We start from the raw sequence: 23,515 nt of genomic DNA, 5'->3' as shown, positions 1-23,515 counted from the left end.
AAATGGAGTCACCATCCCTGTCCCTGTGCCCCACTGGAACATATTTTGGGCTGATTTCTTTGACCTAGATTGGCCCTTGTTCCTGGATATAAAATTCTAATACAGGAGAATATTTGTTTGTTTTGTTCCTTGCCCCATATCAAATGTGTGTCTGCAAAGCCGGAGCCTACAATCTTCCTCCGGAAATAATGTGGCATGGTCGGCTTTGACACAACATGCATTTCATCAAATCTTTCCATCGGATATTATTTGTGGGAGGATGGGACGAGGGCTGCAATTTCAACGTCTTCAAACTAAGCTGTGGCGAGCTGCAGGATGTGCAGGCTGCAGCTGCAGCAGAGACACTTTAATATCTGTTTCAGTGTAGAAGATATTTTGTTGAATTAGCCTTTTAAAGTCAAGTTGTATCAAAGTTTTACTCATCATATCGGGGACGAGGCTTGGTGACCTGCTTAATAATAGAGACCATGTTTGGGATTGGACCAGAAAATGATCTCACTGAAAACATTACTGTGCTATACCTTAACACAAGAGAAGAGGGATTGTGCTTGTCAACAAAAACATCTTTTATGTGTCTCGAGGCAACGCTGAATATTCTAATCACGGCTGTTATTCAGGAGCAGATGGGTTGAGCTTTCTTCCCCAAGCTGTGTCTGTGCTCGGTTCATCATACTGATCTTTTCAGCCCTGAAAAGATCAGCCAGCGCTTGTTGGTATATTGATGATCACTACTTGGCAGGCATATATACAATTCATGCATATGCAAGCACGTCTGCAAATATGCTTATGAAATGATGATACATAGATGATATACGTTAACAAGATGGTTGCATATATTGCATCCTATTTTAAATCCACCAGCAGTATTGTCTCTGTGACTGTTTCTCTCATGCAGCATTTGGATTCATTTAATCTTTTTTTTTTCTCCATGGTTTAATTCTGTCAGATTGTTTTAAAAACATTAACTTTGTATCCAATTTTAAATCAGAAATGTTGCTTTATGTGTCAGCTCGCTTCCCTTGAACCTGTCATCTGTGATGGTCACATCTCTTACTGTATGATTTATAAATGTTTTTCTAATGGGATCTTATCAGTGTGATGGATGTTGAACATTTTCCAATCTGAGAGATATAAATCAAACATTGACAGACCAAACTGGGTGTGAAGGGAAATCTTCAATGAAGTGAGACTGACATCTATTGGAACGAAAGTATATGATCCACTGATTGTGACTGATTTGCCTTTTTTAATTTCAAACACAACATAGAAATACATGTTCTGCAGCAACTGATCATGCAGTTTACCACTATATCACCGAATATGTAATCAAAATGCAAAAATAAAATGTGGTTCACACCTCTCATGACATAGTACAGTATATCCTGATCCAAGAGGCTAACACTGTGATTATTGTTCCACTTGTTCTTTACTACACAGCTGTGGCAACCCAGTGACTTTTGAGCGTGACAATCTGACACTGTGTCTCAGTAGAGCCACCGGCGAAGCTGCCGTGGTGGCAGAAATAATCTCATTAGGTGGCAAGAATCCAAGATATACAGTGCTCGCCTTACATGCTCATTTCTTCTTATCTTCTAGGCTCATGGTTAAGTCGTAGCTAAAGGGAATTTAAACCCTGCACGCTGTAAAAGTAATGAATAAACTGTTGAAATAGTTAGCCAAAGGTAATGCAGTAACAGTCAAAATTATCATAACAACAGTATCCACTATAAAAAGATGAATAGTATTTAAAAGATATTATACTCTAAACACATTGAAATGATCAGTTAAATGAAAGTTGAGGGTTTAGATGAGGCGTTACTTCCAACAGAGCTATTACTAAAAAAGGAGCCTCTTCCACTTTCACATTTAAAAACCACTTTTTTGAAAGTTGTACAATCATTATCCAACACAGTGCACCCTACAATATTCAAGATAGGATGCCGCACTTTATAAATAGCAACAGTTTGTCTTGATATCAGCACCTTTGGGCTCATGTATCTGCCAGTTAGCAGATGTTCTCCAAAAAAGGTCATATTTCCAACTTAACCTTAAATCTGAGAAACATCCTGCAACACCCCACTGCCCTGAAACACTACAGGTGTGACTACAGGTGTCTACTTCTACTATATAATGAAACCCTTTGAGAGGCTGCTTGTCAGTAAAGGCAGAACATCAGACCCTCAGCAAAGGAGTCAGCACACATCTCCAGTTTTCAATATCCAGGCTCACACAGACATGGACGCAGCCATCATTCACCTGAGCCACAAGGTGCTGCAAAGGCCAGGAAACATGGAGAGAGTCACACTCTTTGAAGTCCTCATACCTTTCAACACTAATGAGAAGCTCCTGCTGAGAGACGAGCTTGCAGGTGGACGACATCCAACAGCATCGGTAATTACAAAGTGACAGTTTGTTCACTTGCTAGAACAGTATGTTAGACAGTTGTAATCTTCTTTTTTTCCAGTTCTTTAGATCCAACTCAGTCACATCCAGAGAATCCCAGAGGATTTGTCTTTTAAGGTATACATTAAAGGAGGCAACGGGGCCTGGTGCAATGACCTAGTAAGGCTGTAGAAGAGCCGAATACTCACGAGGCGGCTCAGGTCTTCAAAGAATCCCAAAAAAGGTGTGGTAAAGGTAAGGTTCATAACATTTCTGATCTTAAAACAACGGCGATCATTGAAACTGGTTTTGTTCACTGTAATGATTCCTCCAGTTCATACTTAGAGGATCCCTTCTAATGTAAGTGATGGGGGACAAAATCCACAGTCCTCGTTAGTCAGTCAGATGAAGTTAATATCTCCCAAAGGTCTTTTTTGTGTCTCAGTGGACAGTGTTTTCCTGTTCAGCTGCAGTGCAAGTAGAGCAACAAAAACAGAGACAGTAACATTGAAAGACATAGACTTGATGTTTTACTAATTTGGACGACTGAAGCTTCACATTAGCTTCAAGTACACTTTATGTAGGGATCTTCTAATTGCCAGTATGAATATGAGGAATGATTGCAGACAGAAAAACATGTTTCACTGTTAATTTGGGCTCTTGACTGTTGATATAGGTGTTAAAGAACTATGGGGGGAAAATGTTGTGCTGGGAATACTTCACCCATGAACGTACTCCGGTTAGGGAATAAGGACACCGTTTTTACGTTTTCAACTTCTATATATAAACTTGTCAGCAGCCGGTCAGTACACACATTGTTCAACACACGGATTCTTTTTTTAAGGACCCCAGAAATGTAAACATAGCTGCCCTGTAGACTGCCTGACTCAAATCAGACTCACCTGAAAGGTGCCTGATTAAAATTATTCACCTGTTTAACTCAACATTATATTCAACAAATTAACATATTAATATTGTATATTTGCCTAATCACTCAGGGAATTTATAACAATAGGATAAACTTGAAATATTGTGGACATATCCTTTAATGTCCCCCATATATATATATATATATATATAGACCTATTTGTTATATCTGCATGTGCAGTATAAATAACTTGGCTTAATGCTATAATGAGTAATATTCTCACTTGACACCAATATACGCAGAAGAAAAGATTGTTTTAATTATCAAAAAATACATTTTTAGCAAGAAAAATATACAGATTATACTGGTATAATATTACAATATCAATTTCCAAACATTATGGCATCATAAATATTTCAATGTCCCAACATACAATAATACAAATTACAACATAACTGATACCAGACAGATCAGGATTTTAAAAAATGCAATCTGGTATAAAAAATAAGCACCAATTTACTTCAGGTTCAGGTTGATAAAAGAAATCTGAATGAAAATCATGCAGCCACTTCATCTTCAAACACTGATGAGTATCTATCTTTACTCACATTTATTCAGCATTCAATTGTGAATCTTTAAAAATAATACTAATTTTACTGCACTTATTCTCAATTGTTGTGATTCAGCACTTCAGTCTATGAATTACAAACAAACCCATTCAACAAATCAGCATTTCAGTCTATGAATTACAAACAAATCCTTTCAACAATCATCATTCATAACTTTTTGGATGGTGCACATTCTGCAAATCAAGTGCATTGTGCTTTTAATCATCCATTTAACCTCTGGAGAAATGTACAGTGACTTGAGGTAGCATGCTGGACAAACAGGCTACAGTCAAGTGATGATGAGATCTTTAAAACCTTTATGTGGATTTTCATCAATGTATTTCTTGATGTACCAACAAGAGACATGAGCCTTGAGGTTTTCTTCAACCAGGAAGTTCAGAGCGGAAAAATACACAAAATGTGGATTTGTTTGGGCCAGTATACCGTATGCTCGACACTCACATTTTCCAAAGCAAGGTTTAAATCTTACCTGTGACAGCAGTGCAGCAATACCCTGGCCCCTGAATGACTCTGGCACATATGTTGACATTAAGTCCACCTCCTTCTCCCCTGTGAATTTGTACCGCAGCACCGCACATTCATCGGCACCTGAGCACAGAGGACATGGAAGATTTCACACCACAGTTAAAATTATAGGAATCCCAGTTTACAGATGTGGAAAGTGAACTGGAGGTATGACACAGCTGCTTACAGGGCTATTGGGGTAAATTAACACCTTAGCTCTTATTTATATTATCTCTCATTTCCACCCGGTTTTATTTAGGTTTAATGGAGTGAAGGATCACCACACCAATGCCTTGTATGCCTCTACTCTTTGACAGGGGGGGGTGATGATGCCATTGATGGGTGACCAAGTGAGTTACCTGATTTAAATCAAATTAAATTTCTCTGGGTTTGAAAATTGTTTAACACATTTGGGATAGCCTAATGTATGCACACAACTCAACGTAGCCTAATAGTCGTTTTTAGACAATTTAATACAGAATAGTTATAGCAAAAATTTAATGCAGTGGGGCACACAGGGTGGAAATTAACTTCCGTTTAGGGCCCACAAAGTAGAGTTCATGATTGGATTAACAATGTACTGAGAGAAAACTGTCAAGATCAACAGATACCAAACCTCCTTCCGGAAATATCTGTTTTTAGGTGGCTCTCCCTTACCTGCGACGTCTGTGCTATGTGGCCAATTATCCAAATAATTTAATAATAATCTGCTGCATTGGCGAATAATATGTGCGCCGAACTGTTAGATAATAATAAACAAATCGTGCAATCTACGAGTCATTCACATAATTTGTGCAAACTTGCTCTTGAGCGGAGCTACCTTAAACTCTCATATTTTTAAATGGAGTTTCACTGATCCTTTTCTCCTTACTAAGAAAGAGCCAAGCTGTCAATATGTGCGTAAAATCCAAATACATATCTACAATGGAGCAGCTGTTGTGTGACTCTCACTGGAAATTAATCCACTGAGTTGAAATGTGCTGCAGCAGGCCCCGAGTATGCACCGGGCTCCCTCACAGGATTTAACCCGGCGCCGGAGCTTGAAACCCGGCCTCTGTGCTTACCAGCCCCGCTGTCCGGAGAGACACTGAACCGCTGGTTGTGTCGGTCATGATCCACCGTCAACCTGCAGCTGGAGCTCAGAGCAGTAAAAGCAGTCGGATAGGATTTCACTCTCCAAGTCAACGCAGTGAGTCTGGAAAATATGTTAAACGCCATTTACACATGAAAAGACACGTAATACTAGATAGCGTGTAGTAGTGATTATACAGAATGACCACTGGAGGGCGCCAGCTGCTCACAACACAGTCACTATACTTTTCATGACCTCTCCTTGACTTCTACACTTGAAAAATGTGGCTTTTACTGCTCAACCACAAGCCACAGCACAACCACAGCCATGATTTAATGATGAAAAAAAGTATTTTTCATTTCTTTTATAGGTTTTTTTGATATATGGCTGCACTGCAGTATGTCTGTCTGATCTTTTTTTCTTCCAGTACAGGATGTGTGCTCTTACACACTTCCTTAGAGAAATCCAAATAAAAAGTACATTTAAAAAGAAAAGAACATTTATATAACTGGGGCTGACACATAGATACTTTATTAATATTTTAAATGTATTCAAGTCCACAAACACATGAAGACATATGACATTTTCTTAATTATTGACTGTTTCTCTGCAGTCTTATGGCAGGTCCATTTGTCAGACTGTATAATATGCAGAAAACAAGACTTTATGATGGAGAAACTATGCATACCTGCTCATCTTCTAACAAGATACTCATATGAGGTGTAGTAGAGCTTCAACTAGTTGTTATTTTCATAGTTTTCTCGATTAAAACACCAGAAATTAATGAAAAATATCCATTCCAGTTCAAGGTAACTTATTTAAATGTCTTTATTATGTCTGACTATCAGTCCAAATTCAAAATATATTCAAATTACAAAGACATAAAACAGAGAAAAACAGCAAATTCTCACATTGGGGAAACTTGAAAGCATTTCTTTCTTAGTCAAAACCATAAATCTATTTTCAAAATAGTTGCTGCATAATTTCCTGTCAATCAAATGATTAATAGGCCGCTCATTACAGCTCTAATGAGGTGTCCTTTGGTTGTCATTACAACTCATTATGGCCCATTCTTTTGCAATTAACACAAACCTGTATGCTTTTATGTGTTCAGTACAAGCCAAAAATGTTAATTTTACTCATAAATCTAAATTTAAGACCATATTATTGTCATTACATGCAGGACCTATATTTAAATGCTTTAAAAGAGAATCTGGGGGATTAAATCTTAAATCTATTTTGAAAGATTTAATTAAAAACAGGGCAGTATATTATTAATATTATTTCTAGATTGTCAGCATGGACAGATGGAGGATTGTGAATAAAATGTTCTTCACAGACCTTGCTGTCATTTCCACCCATCCTTTATTCTTAATTTTTCATCTTTCACACTTTTGTTTCACCTTCACCAGAAAATATTGTGTCATAAATATCCACAGTCATTACAGTGAGAGGCAGCGTATGGCAGCGGCAGCAGCAACAGTGCTACATCTTGTCAGCGACAGCAGCGTTGTTCACTCCCGCAGCCATCACAGCGAAGAACACATTAGGGAAGAAGGACCTGGCATAGATGGCCACCTTAGGGAGCGAGGGAGCAATTACCACCTCTTTCCTCTTGTTGTTTAAAGTCTTCACAATCTCAGTGGCTGCCTCATCAGGAGAAATGCCAAGCGGCTTCTTAATGTACAACACTGCAAAGAGAGAGCCAAGGAATAAGTCACTTGAGGGCCATAAACAAAAAAAATGTTCTGTGACATAATTTAAGAGAACAAACAGTGAAGAGTACTGTATGTGTATTTCAGAATAAAGTTTGGTATACTTCTGCTTGCTTTCACTCACATGACCAGATGGATTTGGACGGAGCTGCCCCTGCCGCACTTTTGCTGATGAAGGTGTGGTTTATGGTGCTGACGGAGATGCCGTACTCTTCCACTTCAGCCCTCAGACTGTCAAAGAAAGCCTGAACTGCATGTTTAGAGGCTGCATCTGAAAAAAAACACAGAGTAACACCTAAATGTCATCACTTCTAGATATTACAGCTATCTACACCTCATCATTACCTTTAACTCAGTTTGAAGCACCAGAATAATTACCATTAATACACAAGATCATAACTTGGAACATTATTAACCTCTACTGGACTCTGCTTATCCTAACAGATTGGTTTTGTGAGGTATTTTGTTAGCTATCATGGAGTTAAGGATAATTGTTTAATATTTTAATTGGATAATTCTAGTCCTTGTTGAATTGCACGTCATCACGTTATTCAAGATATGATTTGCTGTTTTAAAATAAGGACTTTTTTCTTCTTAAACCTTTATTTAACCAGGCGAATCAATTAAGAACAGGTTCTTATTTTCAATGATGGCCTGACAAGAAGCACTAGCTTCTTGAGGGGGAGAGGGATGGGGGGGCTGTGAAAGGAAGGGTTGGTTAGAGGGGCAAACAGTACCCAAGTACAGCTGTACAGACACATACAACAAAAAAGTGGTGACACACTAGGAATACAAAGGAGGTACAATGTGACGACATGCTACATAAGCAGATGATTGAACAGTAATTAATTGAAAAAATGTAAAATTAGGGGACATTAACGTGACATCATATCAGAAAAAACAAAGGAGATCCTGTAGTAGACAAAACTTTTACTCAAGTTGGACTTTATATTGATCATGTTCACAAATTTTAGCTGAAATCAATTCAATCTGGACCAATGAGGTGAATTTCCACAGAGCCACATAGCTACACTAGCATTAATTACGTACTTAACATACAGTCGCACTTTGAATAAGAACTTGGAAACTTGAACTCACATGTAGCGCGGAAGGGCACAGCAAGTTTTCCTTGAATGCTGTTGACCAGAAGCAGGTGACCAGTCCGCCTAGAGATCATGGAGGGCAGCACACCTGAAACAGAAATGTACACTACTCTGCAGAGCCAGAACAAGCAGGCAACAAAACAAAAATTACAAAACCTCAAAGCTATTATGATGAATTATTTCCATCATTGCAGACTGAAATGTAATTGAATAATCTACCTTTAGCCAACGTGACTGGTCCGAAGTAGTTGTTGTCCATTAGTAGCTTGTCCATCTCCAAAGAAATACTCTGTGCAGGTGCTTTAACCTTCATACTGCTGTTAAAGATGAGAATATCCAGGCAGCCGTAGCACTCCAGGATCTCATCGATTGCCTCAGGCATGCTCTCCATATCTCCAAAATCCAGCAGCACCAGCTTAGGAGGAAACGTCTGAGGAGGAGAAACAGTGATTATAGAGGTATAGTCATTGGTCATCCTTCTCTTTTATTGTGTTTTAGTGTTGGTGTACTCACTACAGTGGGGTCTGAAGCATTGGCCAAATGATCGGCAAGTTCTTCTAGTTTCTCCCAGCTTTTCCCACAGAGGATCAACCTCGCTCCTCCTTTGTGAAACACACTTGCACATTCTTCAGTGATGAATCCAAAGCAAATTAGAAAAACAAGACAGATAACAATGTAAAATCCAATCTGAAGATGCCTTTTCAGTTTTGTTTTGTTTTTATGTCTTTAACTACAAAGTACGTTACCTCTTCCAAGCCCGGATAAAGCATCAGTTAAAACCACCACCTTATTGCGTACTGATGTTTTGGACAACAGACCGACAATGAAGCCATAGAGGTAGAAAAATCCAGCTGTCAGTACGACTACGCAGGGCACCAGGAGAATGGTGGTGGTCCACAGTGGGTCCATCTCATGGAGGATGTCCTGAAAATTGGTTTTAATTTAATATTAAATATGCAAAATGTAGGGTATGTCTTTGTAAAGCTCTCACAAAATACTGTTTGACATTTGGGAAATGTTCTTAAGGTATTTCCTCAATTAGAGGCCGAGGCCTTTATTAAGAACAGGCTTATATTAGAGAGAGGCCTTTATTTCTAGTTCCCTCTGTTTGATAAGTATATTTGCTATTTTTTTGAGTACAAAGCTTCCTTGTTTTCTGATCTGCTTCCATTTCGAGTAAAATTTTTGGTACTACATTATTGGTCATCCACTTACTCAGAACATTTTGGCATATGGGTAGCATGCTATGGATGTATAGGCTACTTTCTACCATATCCAAATTATTCTGGTTACCCATATATTCATATAGTGTCATGGCCATCATTGTTATTTCTGTGATGATCGGCTACACTCAACATATGTACTCATAGAACTGGAGTAGGTAACTACTATTTATACCTAACTGGCATGCACATTATATAACAGGCACCAGGAGGTTATCCACCACTGGTATTTCCCCTGGACTATTTTTGGGGCCATTGACCATTATCAGAGAGCCAGCTTTTGACTGACTACTGTCTTTTATTTGAGGAACTACGGTATGGTATTGACTTTCTAAGCAAGAGTTAGATGTAAAAGTTGAAACCACTCATATTTGTCTACTAAACAGCCAGCAGCCAGTTACCGTTAGCTTAGCATAAAAACAACAACAAGGGGAAATAGCTAGCCTGGTTCTGTCCAAAGTTAGGAAAGTAAATCCATCTATAAACAACTTTAAAGCTCACTATATTACTGTTTTAGCCATACAAAACTGTCTGTAAAGCAACAATGTGCTATTTTACAGGGGGGTTGTTCATTACACTTTGAATTTTTTGCAGATTACAGGCAGATTTAGCTGCCTTCAGACCGAGCCAAGCTAGCAGTTGCCCCATTTCCGGTTTTTGTGCTAAGCTAGGCTAACCATCCGTTGACAGTATTAAATCCATCTATCAACAACTTTAAAGCTGTTTTATCTGCACAAAACTGTCTGTAAAGCAGCAATGTGCTATTTTACAGAGGGGCTGTTCATTACACTTTGAATTTTGTGCAGATTAAATGAAGGAAACATGTTAATTAAGTCACTCAAATGCAGATTTAGCTGCCTTCAGACAGAGCCAGGCTAGCAGTTGTGCTAAGCTAAAGGACTGCTGATGGTAGCTTGAGTTTACACATAAGAGTGGCATCATTCTTCTCATCCAAGTCTTTACAAAAAGAACAATTTCCCAAAATATCAAACTATTCCTTTAAAAAAAGGATCCCTTACAAACCGATGTTGATGTCATCATGAAGGCTGGTTAACGACTGACAGGTTTTTGTTGTGAAAATATGTTTAAAGATGTAAACATACTTTTCACATGGACAATGATTTTTTTTTTCTGATGATGCATACAGTATGAGATGGGATGGGATGTCAAAAGACCGTTTTAAGATCTAGTGAAAAAGGGAGCGTTTCATACCCACAAGCTCTCCGGCTCCGTTACATTGGCATCCATCTCACCCTCTACAACCATTTTTTAAACATACAGTAAATATATTCAATACAATTTCTGAAACAAAAACAGAGGAAAGGATTTTTTAACCATGTTCTTTCATAAGCAATTAAAAAAGTAAATGATAAATACAACATCATTCAAGTCTCTATATGGGATTTCTGCCTATGAGATTACAACTTTTATATACATATATGATATACAAACAGTCTTATGAGGCAAAATCACATTCCCCATTCATGAAACTGAACTTTCATTTGGAAATCTGGCAGCTGATTGAATATGTAAGGTCAGAGCGAGCATGATTTGTTTATCGCTTTGTACTCGTGCTGCTGTTTTTTGTTGTTTTGAGCTCCTAATTTTCTTTATAGTTTCAGTTTATTTCCATATTAAAGCTTCATAAATCCAAACATGCAATGAAGTCATGTTCAAGAAACCGCTTTTGCAAACATTATGAGTATGAAGCAATTATTATATGCTCTCAAATCCAACTTTTTAACTTCAAACCATATTTTAAGCTTTCTAAACATATTTTCAACTTACCAGATCTTAGATTTTGTTTTATGGACTGTGAATGTGATTATATTGACAGATTGTTTTTTATAACCAGCTTGGAATAAACTATGTTTCCCATAAATTCTCTGTTTGAAACCACTTTACAATGCCAGGGTTTTTGTATTATTATAATTAGATTGCAAATACTGGCACTCTAATGTCGTAGTTTTGTCCAACTAGGCATTTGAAGATAACCTTTTGGTTTAGGATTACGATGCCAAGCACTGGGTGTTTGTCCAAGAAGGGGGTTTCTAAAAATAAACTGCCCTAGAAATAGATACTGTATCTCTCACAAAGGCTGAATGTCACAGACTACTCACACACATTATTCCACAACAACGTCAAGAGATTCATTAACATAACCAAAAACTGAAGTGGAACGAAGAAGTGGTGCACGTGTCATTTTATGCTGCAGCTGTCCTGCATGAAATGAAATATTAAAAACAAGTTGTCACTCAAAAATCCTGGTTGCACACTGAACTGGACCTTTTTCCACAAGTGACTGACCACTAAAGACAGCAGTTCACTTCTAACTGCCTGACCTCAATATATTGTAAGACGTGAATGAACAGGCAGCACTTACTGCTTGGGCTTCTCAGTCAGGCCTCCGCAGGTATTCTGGACTCCTGATTAATTCCTCTCCTGAGGAGCTGTAGCTGCACGCCTCAGCTCATTCAGAGAGCTCCTACGACATGACAGCCGGCCAGCCCGCTACAGCAATACTTTGGGATTTGAGCTCTTTTAATAGCAGCACAGCTGAGTCAGTTATTTTCCATGTATGTTGTCAACATGTTATGTTTAGAATGACAGGCGGGGGGAGAGGAGAGGAGAGGAGAGGAGAGGAGAGGAGAGGGGCCGCTGGGAAAGAGGTGTTTTCATTAGCTTCCTATAGGCGTAATGTCTAATGTGCCTTACCTCATAGACAATAATAATACACACACACACACACAGAGACACACACACACACAGTCGTACACATATAGGGAATAGAGCAGGTTTCAGATTAGAAGCAAGCTTATAAGAGTAATGCTTTTCATTATGTTGAGGTCTTAATGGTGAGGTGTCTTAAGTGCCGTTAAAAATGAGAAATAATTAAAAACACATCTTTGTATGTATCTACTTTATATGCTAACACTTTATTTATGCTCCATTTTTCTTCTTTGCCCCTCGACCATTCACAGAATCTATGCACACCACTGGCACATTTTAATTACAATGAATATTTTATTACAGCTCCACTACTGTTTTCAGTGTTTTGTAATTGCCTATTATACATAAATGGTATATTTTACCTTTTCTTGGTTAATCCTAACATCAGTAATTGTCCTTTTTTCTTAACCCAACTAGGTAAAAGTATCATACAGCTGATTAAACTCTGTATGTGTGTACAGGTATTACTTGATTTAGTCACATTGTGGGGACTGTCCTCTTGGAGACAAATGAAAAAAGTCCTCATACTCATATCATTAAATATTCAGGTGATGACTTGGTTTAAGACTAAATTACAATTAGGTTTCGAGGGAAATGAATGTGAGTCAGTGTAAACAGCCCTGTGTGTGTGTGTGTGTGTGTGTGTGTGTGTGTGTGTGTGTGTGTGTGTGTGTGTGTGTGTGTGTGTGTGAAGAAATTAAAGCTGGAAAATTTTGTCAATCAAGTTATAAAAGTTACACACACTGGCCGGATGTTGACACCACATCACAATAAAAGCATGAGTGAGTTCTTATTATTGAATGAATGAGTGATTAGTGTAAGAATATGAAGATTTCTACTTTTCTATGTTGGTTTTTGCAACAATTATGATGAAAAAATTGTGAAAACATTTAATTTATTTCTTTATTTTGATGCCTTGCACATTTGGTATCTTTAACAGAGCCACAAGTTTTAAATCTGAATATCTTAATATAAACTTCCATTACATTATTAATTTACCAATTCTTCTTAAAAGCATAATATAACCTTAATGAAGTGCGTAATTACTTTTTATTTATACTTTGTCACAAATCTTTTAACATGTGTCTTTCTAGGTGTCAATTATTTTAACTAATTTCATTTCAGTTGGTATCCAGATGTCTTTACTGACTTGATTTATACATTTATATAATCCAATTTGAGTATTTTGCTCTGACTGTGTAAAGTTAATTCATAAATTTCCACTATTTTATTTTGACATATTCTCAAGTGAAACAGGACACGCAGGTGGGACATAATGTGTCGTCCTCCCGGGTCAAATTGACCCCGTCTGTTTTGACTGTAACTTCTTTCCTCCCCTCCTTTCCTTCCTCCCTTCCTTCTTTCCTCTGTCCTTTCCTTCCTTGCTCCCTTACGCTTTTCCTGTCTCCCACCTTCCTCCTTTCCTCCATCCTTTCTTCCTCCCTCCTTTCCTTCCTTCATCCTTCCTTCCCTCCCTCCTTTCCTTCCTTATTCCTCCCATCCTTCCTCCTTTCCTTCTTTCCTCCCTTCCTTCCTTCCGTCTGTCCTTCCTCCCTTCCCTCTTTCCTTCTTTGCTCCCTTCCTCTTTTCCTTTCCCCCCCTTTCTTCCTCCCTCCTTTCCTTCCTTCCTTCTTCCTTCCTCCCTTCCATCCTCACCCCCTCCTTTCCTTCCTTCTTCCTCCCTTCCTTCCTTGACTGGAGGACAACAGGAGGGTTAAAACTTATGTAAACCTCTCATATTTTGATTTATTATAATATAAGAATAAAAAGAAATTGATTTTTTTTGGCTTATTGTTAAACAGGTGCACAATATAATACAATCTAAAAGGGTGTAAAAAGCATTTTTTTCTTATCCTCTCCTCCAGATTCACACTTACATCCAATTTGCAGTCACCAATTAACCAAACCTGCATGTTTTCCATCTGTGGGAGGAAGTCAGAGAACCTGAAGAGAAGCCATGCAGGCACAGGGAGAACATGCAAACCCCACATATAATTGGACTCCAGTTAAACCTTCCTGTTGTGAGGTGACAGCGCTGCACCAACTGTGCCCGTTATTCATTTCATCTCAACTTTAACGAGCACAGAGAAACCTTCCACTTTCACCTGATGCATGTGAAAACTGCCTTCTAGTGTCAGACTCTGCACATACATCATTATGCACAAGACAGGAACAAGAAGAAACCTTTATTTTTGAGCAGAAGGAGTTTTTTTTTTTAAATCACCATCACCCCTCAGTGTCGCTTGTGTGGTTGCATTTTGAAAGTATAACCGGAAGTTGTGTGTTTACAGTGTCTGTCTTGACACCAGAGGGAGATTTCAGTGGTTTTTTATTGCTGCACTGATACAGCGGACAGGCTGCCGTCTTTCCCCCCCCTCAGACAGACGAGCCAGACCTGCTCATCTTTACGCAGAGACATAACAAAGCATTATGTCGGATTTCGAGGAATTTGAGAAACAGCTGAGCGAAAATCGACAAGGTAAGTGTTTGACGGTCTGTGTCTGTGCCCCCAATTCAGTCTGCAAGCTAGCAATGCACCTCTCTCCACACAGTGCGTAACGTCAGCCCCCCCCCCTGTTTATTTTATGAATGAGTTATTAACCTGACCTGACAGCAACTTTAGCGCGCGGTTAACGCTGCTGTGACTCACGCGGGCTGCTGTTTGTTCGTGTCAATATGTAGCTTTGTGATGCATCATGCAGGCAGTCACCTCTTCCTCACCTCTCTTACAGCCACTACACACACACACACACACACACACACACACACACACTGCTGCACCGCACTGAAGGCAGCCTGTCTGTGCACCGGTGTTACACAGTATTTGGTGACCCATCAGATTGGGAGACCCGCAGTGTTGGAAGAAGTGCTCAGATGCTTTTTACTTAAAGTTACTGCAAGGAACTTTTTTTTTTTTTTTTTATTGGTTATGAGCACCAGTGTTGGAGAGGAACTAGTTAGGATACATGTAATGGTGTTATCTAGTTTAATTACAACATAAAAGTAACTGTAATCTGTGTTATGTTATTGGGGGGAAATGTGTCATTAAATTTCATTTATGAAAATGGAAAGGAGGTTACATCTGAAGTCAGACCTTTAAGATTTTGCTCAGGAGGATTTTTCCCCTCATTTTTTAATATTTAACATGTTACTGAATACATATATTGCTGTTTTTAATTCTTTAAAATACATATTTTTACTTATTTTATATATAAATCATGATGTGGGCTTAAATAGAGTCACAGTATCAGTTAAGCTCATGTCATACTTTTGGCTTTTTTTCATCAAATATCTTTATTTTATATTCCAAACTCTACATGAACTAATGAATACATTTAAAATGAGAGATAAATGTTGCTTTATAAGAAATGATCTCCTTTATAAATCATGTCAGTATCCATGACAACACAGCTGGACTTAGATTTTGGTGCTTAATGGGAACATTTACCCTAACAGCTGAAAACATTAGTTACAGAATAAAGTTATCAAATGTAATAAGTTACATTACTTTGATGAAGTCATTGAAGTAGTTATTACATTTTAAATAGGGTAACTAGTCATTTTCTGAAAGTTTCACTGGGAAATAAAATAAAATATGGGATGGCTTGTAAAATAATACTATAGATACATTACCTCATCACTATGCATCCTGCAAAAAGCTGTGTTTAAAAAAGAAAGAAAAACATTATTAAAAATAAGTTACCTTTCTACCCAAGAGTTTTACAACATGACGAGGAGGTGACGGTGCTCATGGGAAATGCAGTTTTCATTCTGGGAAATCAACACAAAGCGAAAATACTTTGTTTTTGGATTTTAATGCATTGCAGATTACTTATAATTTAATACTTTTAGGCTAAATTGTAGTATTGATACTTTTAAATTAAAGGTGCAGTATTTGACATTCAGCCCCTTTAAATGCAGACATGTAGTGAAGTAATGACGTCCTGAACAGAGAATGAAGTCACACATCCTCTCTGTGTTTTACCCGTTATATGAGCTTCTCTGTTCTTTGTTGACTGAGCGTGCATGTGAGTGTGCATGTGAGCGTGCATGTGAGCGAGCGTGCATGTGATTCCCTCCCTGTCCTTCCCATGCTCGTCTTCAACATGGCGGCTGGGTCACAAAGTTTCTCATATTACAGTTATACAGTTATACACTATAATATGTTTCTGAAAACACTCGAGGCTATAAATAGACTTCTACTGTAAGTAAAGCTGCTAGCACTTATATACTTTAACTTAAGGAGAGATTTAAATGCAGGATTTTAACTTTTAACGACATTCAGAATAATCTATAGACATTACTTTACTTTATTATATCCACTTATTTTATTAAATTCATGTCGTAAAATGTTTTTCCATTATTATTATTACATATTTGTATACCAACCCCTTATCGGTTGTATTTTATTATTGTATTAATATACTCTAATCTTTTTAATACAGTTTTATGTAACTTTATTTTATAACCATTATTGTTATTATTATTATTATTATTATTATAGCTTTAAAATCATATTTTATTCTATTTTCATATTATTTCTTGTCTGCTTTAGTCTCAAATAGTTTTACTGCTAACTGTCTACCTTTATTCTCTCTTTTTATTGGCTTGTCAGTGACACTAACCTGTTTGAAAGGTGCTGAATAAATACAGTTTGATCATTAATAAAATAAATATAAAATAAAATAAAAATCACCACTAGTTTGAGCTATTCCCCTTATATCAATAATAATGATAACAATAAAGAAAAACTCATCCCATCATAACTTTTTGATTTGTGAAAGACACCTAAAAAAAAAAAAGCAGAATTAAACAAACTTTAACAAAATATACCTTTTTAATCAGACTCTCCCTTTGTAATAGAAGAATCTGCTGCTCGTCTCATGTGATAATAAACTGAATAAATAAGAAAATATATAAATAAAAATCGCGATTAATAAAAAAATAGATTTTTTGTCCCAGCCCTAATTTAAAGATGCTTTTTCATAATTTGTTTCCCTAATTTTAAAGGTAATTTAAACATGTTAAAAACAATAAATCATAGCATAGTGAGGTAGTACACTGGAGTAACCTACAGCACATGAAAGCTTCCTAGACGAGAGGAGGAAAGAAAGAAGGAAGGAGGTAAGGAAGGAAAGGAAGAAGGAAGGAAGGAAAGGAGGGAGGAAAGAAGGAAGGAAAGGAGGGAGGTAAGGAAGGAAAGGAAGGAAGGAAGGAAGGAAAGGAGGGAGGAAAGAAGGAAGGAGGTAAGGAAGGAAAGGATGGAGGAAAAAAAGAGAGAAGGAGGTAAGGAAGGAAAGGAAGAAGGAAGGAAGGAAAGGAGGGAGGAAAGAAGGAAGGAGGTAAGGAAAGGATGGAGGAAGGAGGGAGGGAGGAAAGAAGGAAGGGAGGAAGGAAAGGAAGAGAGAAGGAGGTAAGGAAGAAAAGGAGGAAGGAAAGAAGGAAGGAGGGAGGAAAGAAAGAGAGAAGTAGGTAAGGAAGGAAAGGAAGAAGGAAGGAAGGAAAGGATGGAGGAAGAAGAGAAGGAAGAAGGGAGGAAAGAAGGAAGGGAGGAAGGAAAGGAAGAGATAAGGAGGTAAGGAAGGAAAGGAGGGAGGAAAGAAGGAAGGAGGTAAGGAAGGAAAGGAGGGAGGAAGGAGAGAAGGAAGGAGGGAGGGAGGAAGGAAAGAAGGAAGGAAAGGAAGGAGGGAGGGAGGGAGGAAAGAAGGAAAGGAGGGAGGAAAGAAAGAGGGGAGGAAAGAAAGAGAGAAGGAGGGAGGAACGGAGGAAAGAAGGAACAGTCAAAACGGACGGGGTCAATTTGACCCGGGAGGACGACACAAAGTCTAACAGTTGACATGTAATGAAGGTGAAGCCTCCATTGGATCAGATGAAATGAAGATTAGCTCTTATTGATTAGCTAAGAGCTCTTCAGTCATGTGACTTCAGACATTCCTCCTTTACTAAGAAGCACGGCCGCATTAACCTGTCAGACTCCTCCAGGAAGTATGACGTGGTGTCATGACCACATCACCGAGGAGACATGAGGGTATCAGAGCAGGCTGGGGGTAATTAATACAGAGAGGAGCCGTTAGCATGCAGTGATTCACCACTGTTAGCTATTAGCTCGTCCAGTCTGTGTAATTACCAGCAGTTAATATCAGTTAATATCAGTTAATATCAGTTAATGTCAGTTAATATCAGTTAATGTCAGTTAATATCAGTTAATGTCAGTTAGTATCAGTTAATGTCAGTTATTATGTCAGGTACAGTAATTATAGAAGGAGGCACGTTACATTAGAAAGAACACACTGCACACTGCTTCCCTCCTTCCTTCCTTCCTTATGTCCTTCTTTCCTTCCTTCCTACAGTAATTATAGAAGGAGTCACGTTAAATTAGAAAGAACACAGTGAAGAGATTAATCAATTCCTTCTTTCCTTCCTTCCTTCCTTCCTTCCTTCCTTCTTTCCTTCCTGTCCTTCTTTCCTTCCCTCCTTCCTTTCCTCCCTCCCTCCCTCCTTCCTTCCTTCTGTTCTTCTTTCCTTCCCTCCTTCCTTCCTTCCTTCCCTCCTTCCTTATGTCCTGCTTTTCTTCCCTCCTTCCTTTCCTCCCTCCTTCCTTCCTTCCTCCCTTCCTTCCTTCCATCCTTCCTTCCTTCCTTCCTCCTTCCTTCCTTCCTTCCTCCCTCCCTCCCTCCTTCCTCTCCTCCCTCTTTCCTTCCTTCCTTCTTTTCTCCCTTCCTTTCTCCTTTCCTTCCTTCTTCCTCCCTTCCTTCTTCCTCCCTTCCTAACTTCCTTCCTTGACTCGAGGAGAAGGATTAAAAACCAGGTGACTCACTCGTGTGTATTTACTGTATGACGATGTTAATTATTTCCACACAGAGAGAGAAAGAGAAAGGCACAAAAAGAGGAGTCGCAGCGGCTCAGCGGGGGGCGGAGGCCGAGGCGACAAGCACCGCAGCTGGAGCAAAGACCGAGGGAGCCGCAGCCGCGAGAAGAGAAGCCGCAGCAGAGACAGGAAGAGCCGGGATCGTAGGAGTTCCTCTCGGGATCATAAGAAGCACAGGTCAGTGAGAGAGAGAGAGAGGGACCCGGTCTGACGAGCCTGAGATCACAGCATTAATGTGGATTCATGAAGTCACTGCACACAGCTGAAGAAAAGAAAAAAATGACTGCTTCCTTCCTTCCTTCCTTCCTTCCTTCCTCCCTTCCTCAATCCCTTCCTTCCTTCCCTACTTCCTTTCCTCACTCCTTCCTTCCTTCCTTCCTTCTGTCCTTATGTCATTCTTTCCTTCCCTCCTTCCTTTCCTCCCTCCTTCCTTCCTTCCTTATGTCCTGCTTTCCTTCCCGCCTTCCTTTCCTCCCTCCTTCCTTCCTCCCCCCTTCCTTCCTTCCATTGTTCCTCCTTTCCTTCCTCCTTTCTCCCTTCCTTCCTCCTTTCCTTCCTTCCTTCCTTCCTTCCTTCCTTCCTTCCGTCTGTCCTTCCTCCTTTCTCCTTTCCTTCCTTCTTTCTCCCTTCCTTCCTCCCTTCCTTTCTTCCTTTCTTCCATCCTTCCTCCTTTCCTTCCTTCTTCCTCCCTTCCTCCTTCCTTCCTTCCTTCTTCCTCCCTTCCTTTCTCCTTTCCTTCCTTCTTTCTCCCCTCCTTCCTCCTTTCCTTCCTTCCTTCCTTCCTTTCTTCCTTTCTTCCATCCCTCCTTCTTTCCTTCCCTCCTTCCTTTTCTCCTCCCTTCCTCCCTTCCTTTCTTCCTTCCATCGTTCCTCCTTTCTCCCTTCCTTCCACCTTTCCTTCCTTCTTCCTCCCTTCTTCCTCCCTTCCTCCTTCCTTCCTTCCTTCCTTTCCTTCCTTCTTCCTCCCTTCCTTCTTGACTCGAGGACAACAGGAGGGTAAAGACAAATAAAGGGTCACAGAATATCTCGCGTTATCTTGTGAAATCTTAATCTTTCTTTTGATCTTCCTTTTCTTTCTTCCTAATCTTACTTTTCTCTTTTTTCTTTGATTCATATAAGCCTTGCACTGAAGCCTCACATCACACCAATCACATCTTACATTATTTAATATGTATAGAAGTTGTGAAATGTTATATAGACTGATCTGTTCATATTATGCATTCATATTTATTTAAATCTTTAAAACATCTGTACATATGACGCCCCTCTAAAAAAAGTTTCATTTCACATATTTTCATTTACATGCAGACAAACAAACGTGGCAGCAACAATTGTTTGATTTCATCTGTGAGAGCCGATATTTATCTTCCAAAAAGGGAATTATATCACATATCAAAATGCTGCAGGGACGTAAGAGCCAGCAGTAAAGATCTGCATGGATCGGTTTATCGGATCATGTTCTCCTCGACGCGGGACTCGAGCTGCTGCTGCTGCGAGATTACAGATTTACAAAAGGGAGGGCATTAATTTGGGCGAAGTGTTTCAATGCCAATGTTCAGGTTTTGTTTCCAACGCCAACATCTTACAGTCATTGTTAACAACTGTAACTTAATTCATGTGCAGATTAGCTGTTTTTAATGTCGTATACTCAATGGAAACCGGTCCAATTTAAATAATGTAATGAGTTTATATGTTCATGTAGATTGTTTGTGAGGAGATGAGCCATGTAGCAACATTAACCCTCCTGTTGTCCTCAGGTCAAGGAAGGAAGGAAGGAATGAGGAAGGAAGGAAAGGAGTAAGGAGGGAGGAAAAGAGGAAAGAAGTAAGGAGAGAAGGAAGGAAAGGGAGGAAGGAAGGAAGGAAGGAAGGAAGGACAGGAGTAAGGAGGGAGGAAAAGAGTAAGGAGAGAGGGAAGGAAGGAAGGAAGGACAGGAGTAAGGAGGGAGGAAAGGAGTAAGGAGGGAGGAAGGAAGAAAGGACAGGAGGAAGGAAGGAAAGGAGTAAGGAGGGAGGAAAAGAGGAAAGAAGTAAGGAGAGGAGGAAGGAAGGAAGGAAGGAAGGAAGGAAGAAAGGTAGGAAGGATAGAAGGAAGAAAGGGGGGAAGGACGGAATGAGGAAGGAAGGAAAGGAATGAGGAGGGAGGAAAATAGGAAAAGAGGAAAGAAGTAAGGAGAGAAGGAAGGAAGGAAGGAAGGAAAGAAAGAAAGAAGGAAGGACAGAAGGAAGAAAGGGAGGAAGGATGGAAAGAAGGAAGGATAGAAGGAAGAAAGGGAGGAAGGACAGACAGACGGAAGGAAGGAACAAAGAAAGGAAAAAAGGAAAGTAGGAAGGACAAATGGAAGGAAGGAAAAGAACACAGGAAGGAAACTGGGCCAGATTGCACCCCTCAACGGACCGGTTCTGGCCCACAGGCCTCATGTTTGACACCCCTGATGTAGACTGTTTGTGAGCACAGGTTTTTCTCCTCTACTTGAGTTTATATATTTTCTTCCTCTTCTCTTTATTTTCCGTTGGCAGCCATTCTCCGAGGCGAACGAGGAAGAAAAGGACCTGCAAGTACTGGGATGTGCCTCCTCCTGGCTTTGAACACATCACACCAATGCAATATAAAGCTATGCAAGGTATGTCTTCAGTGTCTGAGTCAGACTACACCTACGAGTTCTTGGAGAAGTCTGCATGCATTAATTCCTCTGAGCTGGTATCCAGACCTGAGCGAAGCTGCAGCCAAGCCTGATTTAGCAGAGGAGGGTTCAAACCAGGTTGAGACTAAGACCAGGTTAAGCTTTATTCCACGGTTAAAGGAAATAATTGCAATTAACTAAAGATAAAGATACATTTATTGATCCCACAGTGGGGAAAATTCAATTGCTACAGCAGCTCAAAAAATAATGATATAGAAAAAAAACCAAGTGTATACAACAATACAATTAAAAAACTAAACCCTGAAATGCAATTATAACATATGTATATATATATATATATATATACATATACATTAGGGCTGGGCGATATATCGAGTATACTCGATGTATCGCGGCTTGTTCTCTGTGGGATGTAGAAAATTACTATATCGTGAATATTCGAGTATACATTCAATTTACACGCAGTTTGTTTTTAGTCGCGGCCCATTGAACTACAGGTTTTTCTCACTCTCTCATCTCTCCGCACAGAGAGATAAAACAAGCGCACCTAGGTACGTACATCATATTCTGTTGTGCGTGCAACGTCATATGCCCGGCAGCATGTAGCAGCAGTAGCAGCGATCTCAGGTCGCGGGAGCAGCAGGTGATATGGACAAGTGGAGGAGGGAGATTTAATTCCCAAAAAAACAATTCAGGATCCATCATCTGGCGGTGGTTTGGGTACAAGAGGGAGGACGTTGAACAACAAACCGTAATATGTAAAGTACGCCATAAAAGCGTCACCACAAAAGCTACAACAAAGTTATATCACCATTTGTGCTTGAAACTCTGCAAGAACACATCTCCGGCCAGTGACATATTGAAGAAAGTGCCGAAGCAACCAGCACTGACGCAACTGAGTCTGGCGTCTTCTTTTTCCAGAACAGCAATACGACTAAAACAGTCAAAAACAGAAGGAGATAACGTCCGCAGTAACACACCACACAGAGAAAGACATGGCCCCAGTGAGTGTGGTTAAAAGCCCGGATTCAGAAAGATCATCGACACACTTGATCCAAGATGTAATCTACCTAGCAGAGACAGCTCTACCTTTATATCCTAGTGGCATTATGCACAAAATGTGCACTTTAATTTAGTGTTATTTTGATGTGTCATATTAGTTACATCATGCATAAAAGACAATTTATTTGTTTTGAAATGACATGTTTGTGCCACTGCTTAATAACTGTTAATAAATACAGTTTTGATGAATTTGTTTAGTTGTGATTTCACACTTTTGGCATGGACGTTTAAAATCAGCATATATTAATGCAGTATGAACAATGTTTTAATGTAGAATCATCACACTGGCATAATTGTATGCATCAAAGTGTTAATTCAAGGCTAAGGCAAAATATCGAGATATATATCGTGTATCGTGACATGGCTTACAAATATCGGGATATTAGTAAAAGGCCATATCGCCCAGCCCTAATATACATATACAACAATAACATTAAAACCAGATACAAAGATAACAATTGTGGAGTTTTTGTATTGCAGTACTGTAAATTATATCTATACTTTTAATGTCTCTTTTTTATTTGTTTACAATGGCACCTTTAACCCTCCTGGTGTCCTCGAGTGAAGGAGGGAAGGGAGGAAGAAGGAAGAGAAGGAGGAAGGAACAAAGGGAGGGAGGAAGAAGGAAGGAAGGAGAGAGGGAGGGAGGGAGGGAGGGAGGGAGGGGAAGAAAGGAAGGTAGGAAGGAGGGAGGAAACAAGGAAGGCGAGAGGGA

At 39.3% G+C, this 23,515-nt stretch overlaps 3 protein-coding genes across 4 annotated transcripts in view; 1 reads left to right on the top strand and 2 right to left on the bottom strand.

The window, feature by feature from the left end:
• Window positions 1–3,543: 3,543 nt before the first annotated feature.
• Window positions 3,544–5,646, bottom strand: LOC128378712 (protein NATD1-like). Its single transcript, XM_053338292.1, has 3 exons — window positions 5,448–5,646; window positions 4,348–4,467; window positions 3,544–4,263 (listed from the first exon to the last, which is right to left on the bottom strand). The coding sequence occupies exons 1-3, from the start codon at window positions 5,599–5,601 to the stop codon at window positions 4,148–4,150; spliced, it is 390 nt and encodes a 129-aa protein (XP_053194267.1). The 5' UTR covers window positions 5,602–5,646; the 3' UTR covers window positions 3,544–4,147.
• A 1,093-nt stretch (window positions 5,647–6,739) lies between these two features.
• On the bottom strand, window positions 6,740–9,182 carry LOC128378700 (dehydrogenase/reductase SDR family member 7C-B-like). The gene is made up of 6 exons (XM_053338277.1): window positions 9,020–9,182; window positions 8,787–8,899; window positions 8,493–8,703; window positions 8,269–8,361; window positions 7,295–7,441; window positions 6,740–7,146 (listed from the first exon to the last, which is right to left on the bottom strand). Exons 1-6 carry the CDS (start codon window positions 9,180–9,182, stop codon window positions 6,941–6,943), a joined length of 933 nt encoding a protein of 310 aa, XP_053194252.1. The 3' UTR covers window positions 6,740–6,940.
• A 5,474-nt stretch (window positions 9,183–14,656) lies between these two features.
• LOC128378695 (splicing factor U2AF 65 kDa subunit-like) overlaps window positions 14,657–23,515 on the top strand; it is a 28,089-nt gene continuing 19,230 nt past the window's right edge. The window contains exons 1-4 of one of the 2 annotated variants that reach the window (XM_053338272.1): window positions 14,657–14,705; window positions 19,088–19,126; window positions 19,178–19,271; window positions 21,614–21,717. In XM_053338272.1, the coding sequence (XP_053194247.1) occupies window positions 14,657–14,705; window positions 19,088–19,126; window positions 19,178–19,271; window positions 21,614–21,717 (286 nt within the window). Of the gene's footprint in view, window positions 14,706–19,087; window positions 19,272–21,613; window positions 21,718–23,515 lie in introns of both variants that reach the window. The other variant, XM_053338271.1, reaches the window with a different exon arrangement.

Source organism: Scomber japonicus, chromosome 18 (genome assembly GCF_027409825.1).
Source record: "Scomber japonicus isolate fScoJap1 chromosome 18, fScoJap1.pri, whole genome shotgun sequence".
Lineage (NCBI taxonomy): Eukaryota > Metazoa > Chordata > Actinopteri > Scombriformes > Scombridae > Scomber > Scomber japonicus.
The sequence above is the reverse complement of the archived record's forward strand: the minus strand, read 5'-3'. Positions and strand labels throughout refer to the sequence as shown.

Coding starts and splice junctions, on each gene's coding strand:
- LOC128378712 (XM_053338292.1), bottom strand. CDS start 5,601: ATGGCGTTTAACATATTTTCCAGACTCACTGCGTTGACTTGGAGAGTG. Junction 4,468..5,447: donor CTCTCCGGACAGCGGGGCTG/GTAAGCACAGAG, acceptor CTCTGTGCTCAG/GTGCCGATGAATGTGCGGTG. Junction 4,264..4,347: donor TGCTGCACTGCTGTCACAGG/TAAGATTTAAAC, acceptor TTGTGTATTTTT/CCGCTCTGAACTTCCTGGTT.
- LOC128378700 (XM_053338277.1), bottom strand. CDS start 9,182: ATGGACCCACTGTGGACCACCACCATTCTCCTGGTGCCCTGCGTAGTC. Junction 8,900..9,019: donor TTTATCCGGGCTTGGAAGAG/GTAACGTACTTT, acceptor TCATCACTGAAG/AATGTGCAAGTGTGTTTCAC. Junction 7,442..8,268: donor TGTGCCCTTCCGCGCTACAT/GTGAGTTCAAGT, acceptor GTTTTTTTTCAG/ATGCAGCCTCTAAACATGCA.